Consider the following 12,701-nt stretch of genomic DNA (forward strand, 5'->3'; position numbering starts at 1 on the left):
CTGAAGGCAATGTCCCCTTAGGGACCCAAGGCCCTCGGTTCCAGCTGCACAGCTTGCTGGACCTAAAGCCTTACCTCCCGCCCCAGGTGCCGGCAAGCCCCTAGGCTCTAGGTCCAGATATTGACAAAATGATAACCTCATAGACGTCAGGATGTGGGGTTGGCTTTCCAAGCGCTGTGTTCCTGCTTCCTCTCCTGTTTCAGCCCCAAAGACGTTGCCTTCTTGTAAGCCCACCTCTCCATGTAAAAGATGTTTGTTAAATTTACCTAAAACGCCTGGTGTTTTGCAGCGAGGGGGTTTTCATGTCTAATCCCCAGTAGTTCCAGAACTCAAAATCCTTGTTTGAATTTTATCACAATTTGTAGAGAATCACTTTTGTATTTTTAAGAAAGCAAAACAAACATCCTGCATGGCTGTGGCTGTGGTGTAGACCAGCAGCTGCAGCTCTGACTCCACCCTTAGCCTGGGAACTCCCATATGCTGCAGGTGCAGCCGTAAAAAGGGAAACAGAAAAAGAAAAGAAAAAAAAAAGGAAGGAGGAGTTCCCATCGTGGCTCAGTGGTTAATGAATCCAACTAGGAACCATGCGGTTTCGGGCTCAATCCCTAGCCTTGCTCAGGGGGTTAAGGATCCGGCGTTGCCTTGAGCTGTGATGTAGGTCGCAGACGTGGCTCAGATCCCGTGTTGCTGTGGTTCTGGCGTAGGCCGGTGGCTACAGCTCTGATTAGACCCCTAAACCGGGAACCTCCATATGCCGTGAGAGCGGCCCTGGAAAAGGAAAAAAAAAAAAATTAAAAAATAAAATACTATTATGCTAGTCTCCATGAGGACGCAAAAAAAAAGGAAGAAAGCAAACATGCAGACTATAAAAAAGGAGAGAAGAAAGAAGGGGGCATTCATTAAAATGAGACATAAGCAACAAAATTAATATGCATTTTCAATGATTAGATTGTCAACGATTTACAGTGTTTACGATGCTTGTGTTTGGCAAAAGTAGGCAGTAACATGCTCTGGCCTGTAAGCTGGGGCAGACCTTTGAAGAACGTGAAATTTCATATTGGTTTACCCGGCAAATCAGTTGGGAATTGTGTTTGCAGTCATAGCACATACTGGAAATAACAATGTTTCAATATAATGAAAGTTTTCTGTTGGGGGGGGGTTGCTTTTTTGTTTTTTTAGGGCTGAATCTGCGGCATATGGAGGTTCCCAGGCTAGGGGTCGAATCGGAGCCTCAGGCTGCCAGCCACAGCCACAGCCACAGCCACAGCCATGTGGGATCCAAGTCATTTCTGTGCCCTGCACCACAGCTCACAGCAACGCCAGATCCTTAACCCACTGAGCGAGGCCAAGGATCAAACCTGCATCCTCATGGATCCTAGTCAGGTTCATTAAATACTGAACCATGAAGGGAACTTCTATTTTATTTTTTGCCTTTTCTAGGGCTGCTCCCGTGGCATGTGGAGGTCCCCAGGTTAGGGTCTAATCAGAGCTGTAGCCGCTGGCTTACACCATAGCCACAGCAACGCGGGATCCGAGCCACATCTGAGCCACATCTGAGCCGCATCTGGGACCTACGCCACAGCTCATGCCAATGCCAGATCCTTAACCCACGGAGCAAGGCCAGGGATCGAACTTGCAACCTCATGGCTCCTAGTCAGATTCGTTAACCACTGCGCCACGACGGGAACTCCATGAAGGGAAGTTCTAGAACGAAAGTCTTATTGATTTAAACACACACACACACACACACACACACACACAAGCTGAAAATTAAGTTTTATTCAGGCTCTTAGTGAACGACAGCCTGGAGGTGGCCTCTCCGGTAGCTCTGAAGAATGGCTCCAAAGAGGCAGGAGAAGTGGCCACAATTACAGACACGATTTGGGCTGGAGCTATGCGTGGGCAAGCACACAACTCAATAAAAGGTTACTGCGAGTCACGAGGAACAGGTTTCTCCGTGAATGATTTTAGTGCCCCCCCCCACTTCTGTACGGGAAGATGCGAGAGTCTGGGCTCATTAAAATTCTTCCTGAGACATCTAACCATCTAAAATCTCTGTGCTTTTCCAAAGCTCAGAAATCCTCACCCTGTTCTCCATCCTGAATTCCTCTCGAGGTGCAGTCCGTTAGCAACTGCGGTGACCAGTGACTTGATCCTTGTAGAACTGGATGGAGGGCAGCATTCTTTAAGTTTATTTCTCTGACTCATTAAAAAAAAAAAAAATGAAGCAGGCAAGACGAGTGCGGCAGCTCCATGATGTCACCATGAACCAGGCTCTTTCTATTTTTCACTCCACCATCCTCAGCAGGGAACTTCAATGTGCCTCATAGTCCAAAAGAGCTGGCAGAGCTCCAGCCCTCACACCCATATCCCAGACTATAGGAAGGAGAAACAGGGGAATGGGAACTGGCTGCTAATGGGCATGGGGTTTCTTTTTGGAGTGATAAACATGGACTAAAATTGATTGTGGTGACAGCTGCACAACTCTGAATATACTAAAAACCACCCAACTGTATGCTTTAAATAGGCGACATACAATTTATGAATTACATCTCAACAAAGCTGTTTTAAAAAATCATGTAATGTGATATTAAGTGATACCCCTACAAAAGAAAAAACACATGAGCTCCCTGGTGGTCTAGTGGTTAGGACTCGGAGCTTTCACCCCGAGGCCCAGATTCCATCCCTGGTCCAGGAACTCAGATCCCACATCAAGATGCTGCAGGCTGTGGATTGGGGGGACCCCCCCCCCCAACACACACAGTGAAAGGGTGGGTCTGGAGAGACCTGCAGTTTTCAGGAGGGGGTCAAAGTGGGCCTAGAGCACAGACAGGCTGGAGGAGGAAGAGTAAAGCTGCAGGCACCTGGGTCCCGGCAGAGGGGGAATCAGTGCAAAGGCCCTGAGGCGGCAATATGCTGGCAGGTGGGAGAGGCCACTGGGCTCTGGGCAGTGTGGCTGGAGCTGAGGCAGGAAGGGACAGTGGGAGGAAAGGCAGGGGGCCTCAGGAGGCCCTGGGGCCACCGTGAAGGTCACAGCCCGAGTTGTTGAGATAACTTTAGGGGTCACCGGAGGTGGGAGCAGCCCCAAGGGGGGAGGCGCTTCAACAACCCATGAGAAGTCAGGTGCGTGGACGGGGCTGGCGGGGAGGCAGGTCACAGACTAGTCGCACATGGGACGTGCGGTCGAATGCGCTGGCAGAGCAGACGGAGGGAGAGAAGGGATCAGGATGACCCTTTGCCCTGCAGGTGACACAGCCACAGGTCCCGGGGTCGCCCACGGTCACCTTTGGGAGGGCGGACTTCGGCCCACATGAGGGTCTTCAGACACTCGCCCCCACCTCCTCGCCCTGCTCGCGCTGGAGGTGGCGTCTCCAGGTCTACCACGAGGTCAAATCAACAGAGAAAATCTTGCCGTCAAACTTAGACGGTGCAGGTCAGCAGGCGATCCCTGAGGACGGCCGAACCCGCCAGCTGGCTTTAAACGTGGGTGAGGAAGAGCAGCCCTAAGTCTGCCAGTGGCAGGAAAACAACAGGCCACCCCACTGACCTATTCGCATCCGCCTGCCTTCCCTTCCGTGTGTCATCGTCACGGTCAGTCAAGTGCAGCCTCTGTCTGCCCCAGGCAGAAACAGCCAAAGGGGAAATGAAAAAAAAAAAAAAAACCACCCAGGATTCAAAACATGGACTGAGATTAAGGTACATCACTGTTTCAGGAAAACCGAGTTCCTAACACAGTCGTTACATCTCCCGGTTAAGACGCGTCCCATTCACTCCATCGCTCCCTGCAAGATGCTCTCAGCTCAAGCTCGAGGACCGCTCCTGGGGCCTGGGTCAGACAGGGCGAGGCAGCGGGAGGGGCCGCTCCCTCCTCCGAGGGAGAAACGGGAGCGTGACCAGCCGGCCAGGCAGGACCACAACAGCCCAGCAGCCAGCCGGCCGCGTCCCGCTCCTGCACGGCGAGCCTGTGTGCGAGGGGCCCGGCGGCCTTCGCTGCAGGATGAGGCACCAAGCACGAAGCGAACCAGCAGCAGGTGGATCAAAAAAAGTTTATTTGGAACATTTAATTTAAAAAAACCATACCTATGAGGTGTGCTACAGAAATTTAGATACAATAATTGCATATAAAACCCGACCTATCTGTGAAAATGCACTTCAGGGAAGAAAAGCCGTCCCTCAGTCACTGCCACCCAACCCCCTAGACCGCCCACGGGATCCGGGATCCGGGATCCGGGAAGGGCGCTGCCCGCGGGCCTCCTGGTCCCTCGGGGACGGGCTCCCGCAGCGACCACCCAGAGGGGCCACGGAGCCTCCGGGCCAGAGCGTTCCCCCTTGTTCGCTCCCAGTTCTTAGGTCAATCGAGCAAATCTGGCTGTCTCTTAACTTGGAATTTTGGCAGGAGAGCACAGCTCCCTCGATGGGAAGCGTTTCTGGCGGTCACCACAGGGAAGGGACCCGCCTTCCCGCAGCGGAGAGGCTGTCCTCCCAGGGCCGGCACCGGCCGGGTGACAGGGCCATCAGCGAGTGCCGGCCAGGCCTTCGGACCCAGGGGGCGGGAGACTGCAGGGGGGGCAGTCGTCAAGGGCCCGGGTGACACTGCAGCGAGGGGCCGGGGGTCAGGCGGAGAGAATGACAGAGACCGTGGGAGCCCGAGAGGTTCCGGGGCGTGGAGGCCGGTCCCCACCTCGGAGCTGCTGTCCCTGTGGTCATTTCCACAGGCCCCTCCCCGTTCCCAGCCACAGGGGCAGGAGAGACTCCCCAGACGTGCCCCCTGCCCCAGCGACAATGGGCAGGGACGACCCGGTCCCCAAGGTCCCCCAAGGACTCCCCGCGACAGTCGATTTGGCAAAGAAAGAAAATACCTTAAATGCATAAAAACAATTACCGACCCTCCGAGGAGCATGATTACAATATATTAGCAAATTCTGTGGCGTAAACATTTCCAAAAGCATCAGCAAAAGTATTAAATGTAAAAGCCGTTGGGGTCGGCGCCCCGCGGAACCAGCAGGAGGCGGGCGCGGGCCGGCGCGGCCGTCCTACTGCCGCAGCTCCACGTAGTTGGCGGGGAAGAGCCCGTACCTGCCCTTGCAGAGCCCGCGCCACCAGCCGTCGTCGATCATCTCGATGTTGGTGATGATGTCGTCGGGGTCGAAGGAGATCTCGTCGTCGCCCGCTGCGGAGCAGGTCACAGGGCAGCGGTGAACCCGGCGATGCCGGGGCCGCCGCCGGGGAAACCCGCCAGGCACGGGGCCCTCTCGCCCGGACTGCACGCGCCCTCGGGAAGCGGGGCCCTCGGGAAGCGGGGCCCTCGGGAAGCGGGGGCCGCGGCTGCGACCTGCTTCCTTCCCACCGCCCCCACCCCCCTCCCCAGGGGAGGCGGCGCCCTTGCTGGGGGAGGACAGACAGGTGGCAGGCGGCCCCTAAGCACACGAGGGGGCGGAGGCAGCCAAGCAGCCCTTGTAACGAGGACAAGAACGCGTTCGCTGAGGCTCCGAAAGCCAGGCTGCTGCTCCGGAACAGGGAAGCCCGGAGGGAGCCCCAGCTGAACGGGAGGGGCCGGGCCGGAAGGGGCGGGGCCGGGGGCGGGCTAGACCCCCCCAGGGGGGAGGCTCTTCCCAGGGCAGAGGACGCTCCCCGGAGGGGCTGGACGCCTGGACCAGGAACCACTGCCACAGGGGCTGGAAGTTTGAAGAGGATGAACGGGACCTTGGGGGGCCCACAAAATCCTCAGCAGCTGCGAGGGGAGACGTGGGGCCCTGGCAGTGGAGAACGTGGTTGGCACCAGTGGGCCAGGTGACAGTGGTGACCACCACGGCGGAGGACAGACAGCCACGGACGCTGCCAGGATGCAGGGCCTTGGCCGGGCCGCCAAGGGTCACCCCAGAAGGAAAAGCGCGCGCCAAGGGCCTGAAGAGCAGGGGGCTGCTGGGGGGCTGCTGCGGGTGGGATGGGAGGGCACGGGGGCCAGGCCCAGACAGGCCCAGGACCAGGCCCAGGACCAGAGAGTTCTGGGGACAGCGGGTCAATGTGAGGGCCTCTGCAGGTGTGGTGGTCTCAAGAGTGACTTTGCACTCTTGGAGGAAACCGCTTCTGGTGGCAGTGTCCCAGTTTGGGCTTTTTAGGGGGACGGGGCACCCCTGCAGCTCTCAGGCGATCCAGGGAGGGAAAGCCAGGAACTCTCTGCACTGCATTTACTCTTTCAAGTAACTTGGAAAATACAGCGAAACTCCCATTTTTAAAATGGTAAGATAGGCTTGGAGGGACGGCGGCGGCCCTCCCGCGTGGGGCCCGGGCCCCTTTCTCACCAGCCTGGTAGTCGTACAGGGCGATGGCCGTGATTCCAAGGTCGTTCTCGTACTCGTCATAGGCACCTTCCTCTGCAACACACCAGGACCCCCGTGAGGGCCCGGGCCCCCCTCCGCTGACCACCTTCCCGAGGCTGCGAGGCTGCAGCGGAGGCCCAGGCGGGAGGGCGCTTTCCTGGGGTGGCCAGGCCTCACCCGCCAGGACGACTGGCTCCAAGGGCCCGGCTCCCGGCTCCAGCCCACCTGGCAAGGGGTAATGACTCTGACAGGGCCCAGGACACTTTCAGAAGGTAATTTTTTACGTTTTAAATACTTAGCACTAATTTTAAGAATGGTCACATCCGAGTTCGGGGAATGGCAAGTGGGAGACGGCCGAGCCCGCCTCACAGCGCGCTGGGGGAGGCAAGAGCTCTGCCCTGTGTCGACTCTGGGACGAGGCGCCTGTCCCTCCCAGGCGGGGACATTTCCAGACGCCTCATCTTTACAAGGAAGAGCTCGACCTCGGCGTTCAGCCCCCTGGGAAGACGGCCGAGGCCTCAGGCTGCTCTGGCTCCTGCCAGCGTCCAGAGACCTACTGGGACCAAAGGGCAGCAGAAACCCCCTCCCTCAGGCCCACCCTGCTCAGAGGTCCCCACACACTCAGGGGTCTTCCTGGAACCCCCGACTCCCGAGGCTGGGCCCGGCCAGAAGGAGAGGAGGCCTGAGGGCACGGCTGGCGGGGGGGGGGGGGGGGGGCAGCAGGGAAAGAGGCAACTTTCAGAGAACGGGGGCAGAGGGGACAAGGCAGGGGCCGCACCTGCTGGGTAGTGGCCCGGGGCCTCCGTGCTCTCGTAGACGGCCTCCGGCGCGCAGGCCTCTCGGTAGCCGGCAGCCTCCATGCTGTACGCCGGCTCAGGCTCGTGTGAGCTCTCGGGGGCCCTGTAGCTCGGCTCGGCCTGGAGGGGAGCCGCGTCCTGTGAAGGGTCAGGGAGACAGTTCTCGCAGCCTGGACAGGGTCCCTGAGCCCCACAGCCACTCTGCAGCCCCAGCTGAGACGAACTGAGGACGCCTGGGTCCCGACCACGGTACAGCGGCAGCGGCGAGAGGACCAGGGCCCAGCCCCTCCCCCACAGTCCTGTTCTCGCACCTGGACACCCCTGTCCTACTGCCACCGGAGACCCACCTGCCGGCACCACCAGCCATCAGGGCTGCTCTTTCCAGGGGCGGGTTTGCCCTGTTGCCTTGCCAGGCCCCAGCCCTCCAAGGCCACCCAATCCTCCAGGGCACCTCTACAGCGTCTCCCCATCCCACGGCCAGAGCAGCCAAGCCCGGGGGGGGGGGGGGGGGGGCGGGGCCGTTCGCGCCAGGCCCTCTGTGGAGGGGAGGCGAGGGAGTGGCCACCGAGTCACACGCAGGAGGACACCAACAGTGCTCTGCTGACACCCCCGAGCTGCAACCAAACTCCCCGAGCCCTGACAACAGCCGCGGTTTGAGGGTCTCCGTGTCCACGGGGCGCTGACCCGGGCAGTCAGACTCACCGGCAAACTGAGCAGAAGCACCCACCTCGTAGACGGGGCTCGACGGCGGCCTCTCCGGAGCGGGCTGAGGCGTGGGGGACGCGGGCGGCGTGGGCTTCTGGGCCCGGGCCTGCTCCTACGGTTCAAAGACGGGGGCGGTCAGCAGGGAGCCGGCCGCACCACGTCACCGGCAGCAGCACCTTGGGAGGCCGCAGAGAGGGGACTCTGCAGACGTCGGGGCGGGTCTGCTCTGCAGCAAGGGTCCCTGTGCGTCCTCCCAACAGATCCCCGGGCCCGCGCCCCCCCCGCCACCCCTCACGACCCCGGGGCTGCTGGGACCCAAGCCAGAGGCAGCAGGCGGCCGGTCACCCACACGTGCCCCAGGGACCCACGTCTGCCTCGGACGCGGAAACACAGGGAGTGGTCTCTGCACGTCACATGGACGCGACCTCCAGACACAGAATGGGCCGTGGAGGAGACGCTGAGGTCCTGACCCCCAGGCCTGCGAATATGTAGCCTTCCGGGCACGAGGCTGCACCGGTGGCCAGGCAAGGACCTGAGCTGCGGGGTGGCCTTGGCGTGTCCTTACAAGAGGAGGGCAGAGGGAAAGCAGAGGTCGTGGGGGTTAGGAAGCAGGCAGAGGCAGGGACACGCTCCTCCTCGGGAGCCGCCAGCAGGAGCCAGCGCCGTGCCACCTAGGACTGCTGACGTCCAGACGGTATGGTGACAAAACGGGGCCCAGCCCCTGCATGGTGGGGACACGGCGCAGCAGCCCCGGGAAGCCAGTGCTACGACCGAAAGGCTGGATTTCCTCCCCGTCACAGGTAAGGACCTGAGGCTCCAGGGAGGTGGGCGGCTCTTGGGGGTGGGGGTGGGGGGGCAGGAGCTACACCTGCTCTGCCAGCCTGCCTCTCCTACAGGGGACGGCACCACTGTCGTGTGTCCTGAGACCCGCACAGCTCTCGACACCAGAGCAGCTCTGCGTGACCTGCAGAGGGCGGCCACAAGGCCCCACAGCGCCTGCAACAGCGCTAAGTACCCATGTCTCCTTGAAGGGGCCACGCTTGGGCTGGGCTAAGCATGGGCTCCCGGAGTCCCAGGCCTGTGGCCACACTGCAGTGGCACAAGGATCTGTGAGAGCCACTCCCGACCCGGCTGGGAACAGAGACACCCGTGGGCTCTCGAGCTCTCAAGAGTTGAGAGCCGAGCATCGTGAACCCCGCCTGCCCAGGGGAGTAAGTACTCAGACGGCAGCGCCCCCCCACACTGCAGGGCTCCGGTGTGGGTGGAGCTGTGCCCAAGGGGGTCGCTCAGGGCACAGGTGGGCAGGGAGAGGGCAACCCGGCCAAAGGGACTGCAAGGGAACCTGTGAAGCCAAGAGGCTGGATACAGCGACCCAAAGCCGCTTTCTTCCCAAGCCTTCCACTCCTTCTGCATCGTTCAGATCTCAGGGGTTAAACTCCAAGTCACAAAACGAGAAACAGACCGAGTTACCGGAAAAGACGCCTCACAGTGTGATTACGACGAAGGGAAACCACAACGTCCCAGCAATTCAGGAACGGCACGTGGTCATCACGCAGGCCTCTGTCACTACGAGCTCACGCACATGCCAGCACACGGATCGGCTCATTTAACCCGGTCCCCAGAGCCCGGCCGTTTCCTGCCCACGCGTGTTTCTTTCCTCAACCACTGTTCTCACTGGACCGGGTTCCCAGGGCCCTCACTGCAACCCAGGAGGGGGTGTCCACAGGTGGAAGGAAAGCCTCGCGGTCTATGACACATCACACATGTCGCTTCAGCTTCTACCTAAGCCCCCAGTGTCGAGGGGCTTCCACAAGCAGCTCAGAGCTGAGCCCAGGTCGCCCAGAGCAGGTGACAAGGTGGGACCGGAGCCATTAGGTCTCAGTCCCTCCAGAAAAGCTGGGGAAGGCGAGTCCACACCCTCCTGTTCACTCGTCACGGCTCCCGTTTCCACCTTCCCTCGTGGGAAAACAGGATGAAGGTCCCAGGCCGCCCCACAGCCCCAGGCTCCAGGAGCAGGTGCCACGCGGGCAGGCGCACTGCGTTCATGGGGAACCCCTGTGAGCCCAGCCGCCCCCCAGAGAGTGGGTTCCTGGGGTGCGACGAGCGCAGAGGCTGCGGGGCTGAGGACAGGCTGGTGGGCGCCGCAGCACTGGGTCGGCAGGGGCAGGACTGGGGCAGGTCAGTGGACAAGCGTCTGGGGACAAGTTAGGTCCCTGAGAGCAGAGCGTTCGCGGCGAGCCCAGTGCCATCCCCGAAACCTCTCTGGATCGCAGACAGGGAGCGAGGCAGGCCCGCGGCCCGAGGTCCTGGGCCCTCTGGCCACGCTGACTCACCTCCTGCTGCCGCCGGGCTTCTTCCTGCTCCTGCCTCTCCTTCGCCATCCTCTGCGCCCGCTCCGCCTCCGCCTTCCGCCGGTCCTCCTGCTCCTTCTCCTTGGCCAGGTTTTCAAAGTTGGCTCTGATGTTGCTCGTTTTGCTGTTCACTACAGAGGAAGGAGAGGTGCCCTCAGCACCGCCTGCAGTGTGGGGTGTCCAGGTCAGCGCCGCGGGGGAGCGACAGTTGGCAGCGGGTGGGCTGGGAGCGGATGGAGGGTTCAAGGGGTGAGGTTCTGTGCGTTTGCCACACAGCAGGTGAGGACTCGTGGCAGGACTCGCAGCACAGCCCTGCGTGGGGAACGCCGGGGGGGGCCAGCCATCGCTGTGCCCTTTCCCACCAGAGCCTCACGAGGAGAACCCCGAGGACGCCCTTGGCAAAACAGGAACAAGCCCAGACGTTTAGAACACCTCCAGCCTCTCACACTCTGCGCCTAAGAGGGCGGGCGGCGACACCACGACTGCTGCCTCGCAAGTGCGGTGGCGCCCCCCAGAAACGCGTGTGTCTCTCTGAGATGCAGCTGAGCCCGTTCTTCGTGGACTCTCTCCTCCCTGAGACGACGACGGAAGCACCAGGGCTGGGTCATCCGGGTGAGCGCAGACCTGTTGTCCAAAAGGAGCAAGCGGAGCCTCTTGTGCCAAAAACAACTACAGTGTTTGCTGTCGGTGGGAAAATTCAAGCTTTCGAGCAAAATGAGAGGTTTCGGGCGCCTGTGCCCACTCCCAGTTCCACTCAGCGCCTCTGTGCCAAGCTCGATGATGAGGGCTGAGTGACGAAAGCGCGTCTGGGTGCGGAAATCGCCACAGTTCGGGCATCGCGACCTTCCCATGACCCCGACGTGACGCCGCAAAGGCTGGTTGTACAAGGGGGTCTGGCCTTTAAGAAAACCATTGACTGGCCACGTGCCGGAAAGGGGTACGAAGACTCCCCCAGGGGCTGGCAAAGGCCATGAAGACCCCTTCCCTTTTCTAACTGGAATTTGCCAAGGCCAGGTTTTCTTCATCCACCGAATCTGTCCCAAGAGACCGACGGGACGGAGAAGCAGCTGCCAGCTGAGCCGTCCGACGCGGGGGAGACACAGCGACGTACACCAGCGTGGACCGCAGCCAGACTGGCGACCAGAAGGGGGTGTAAGTGGCACGAACTTTGAATCACCACGTGCTGCACACCTGCGCTAACATGACATTGCAAACCAACTCCACAAAAGTCGATTCAAAGCACGCTACTCCTCTTGCCCTCGACTTTGAGCGTGTGGTTGTCTTTCATGGACAGCACTGTTCCGTCAACACGTGAGTTTCATTACGTCACACGAGTTACTAAAACGCTCAATTCTTCCATTTTAATTCTAACACAGTAAAGCTCAAGAGACATAACCCACATAAACAAAGCTTTCTGGGGCCTCGGCAGTTTCTACCTGCGTCCCGAGACCAGAGTCTGCAGGCTGCAGACCCACGGGGAAGAGTGGCCTCTGCTTCCCGGGTGTGACTGAGCCCTTCTATCCCGTGTAAATGCCCCCTCAGCCAAACCGTATTTCCTCTGCGCCTGGCCCGTGATCCAACGGTGTGCCAGCAGGTGCCCGGAGGGCAGGGCGCGGGCAGCCTGTGGCTCAGGCAGACGTGGGCACTCGCTGCTCAGACACCACAGGCGCAGGGAGGAGCTCAGGTGGCCAGGGCTGGGGGCGTAGGGGGTGCACCTGAGCTGCAGGTTGGGCAGGGACCACCCAGAGCCCAGGCGGGCCGTGAGAGGGCCCTGGAGGACCCGCGGTCCAGCCCTGCTCTGCTAAAGCATCCCCGCCACCCTGAACAGAGCCCCTGCCAGGCCAGAGAGCTGCGAGGAGCCGTGTCGGAAGGTGCCTCTGCGCCACTGCGGAAACCGCTTCCAGCAAAGGCGCCCTCACACTGCTGTCTGGCAAACGCACAGAACCTCACCCTGGAACCCTCCGTCCGCTCCCAGCCCACACGCCGTCAACTGTCGCTCCCCCGCGGCGCTGTCCTGGACACCCCCCACGGCGCGGAGCCGCTCCGAGGGACCTGCGGTGCGCTGGGGGCAGGGACTTACCTGCTTCCACGGGGACAGTCTTCTGATAGGCGGGGGCCACCTGGGCCACGTCCTCAAAAGTGGAGGCGTTCTACCGAGACAGGACAGGGGAGGTCGGGACCGAGCTCTCGCCCGACTCCGCGGCCCCTGAGGGCCTCACCTTCACCAACGCGGCGCCTGCCCGCGAGTGCCTGCAACCACCCGCCGGGAGCACAAAGGTCCGCCCGCTCCACCAGCGAACAGGCGTGAGCAGGTGCCGAAGCACACGGGCGGCCACAAGGGGCGGCATCAGAGAAGAAACACTCGCGGCGGGTGAGGCAGCAGGGCCAGGGCCCTGGGGCGGCGGATGCAAGGCCCCACCCGGGAGTGAGCCCCGAGTGGGCCTCGGCTTCCGGCATCAGGGTGCAGCTCAGCATGGGCTCACAGACGCGCGGACGGATGGGGGCGCGAGTGGAGGAGGGCGTGGGGG

The 12,701-nt window shown here is 60.8% G+C and overlaps 1 protein-coding gene across 8 annotated transcripts in view; it reads right to left on the reverse strand.

The window, feature by feature from the left end:
- Positions 1-4,032: 4,032 nt before the first annotated feature.
- The window catches only part of CTTN (cortactin), a 30,022-nt gene continuing 21,353 nt past the window's right edge, over positions 4,033-12,701 (reverse strand). For all 8 annotated transcript variants that reach the window (XM_047775016.1, XM_047775014.1, XM_047775020.1 and 5 more), the window contains 6 exons: positions 12,254-12,323; positions 10,156-10,304; positions 7,845-7,934; positions 7,099-7,255; positions 6,303-6,374; positions 4,033-5,170 (listed from right to left, as the gene is read on the reverse strand). In XM_047775016.1, coding sequence (XP_047630972.1) covers positions 5,034-5,170; positions 6,303-6,374; positions 7,099-7,255; positions 7,845-7,934; positions 10,156-10,304; positions 12,254-12,323 — 675 coding nt within the window. In that variant the 3' untranslated portion in view covers positions 4,033-5,033. The remainder of the gene's footprint in view (positions 5,171-6,302; positions 6,375-7,098; positions 7,256-7,844; positions 7,935-10,155; positions 10,305-12,253; positions 12,324-12,701) is intronic.

Source organism: Phacochoerus africanus, chromosome 4 (assembly GCF_016906955.1).
Source record: "Phacochoerus africanus isolate WHEZ1 chromosome 4, ROS_Pafr_v1, whole genome shotgun sequence".
Lineage (NCBI taxonomy): Eukaryota > Metazoa > Chordata > Mammalia > Artiodactyla > Suidae > Phacochoerus > Phacochoerus africanus.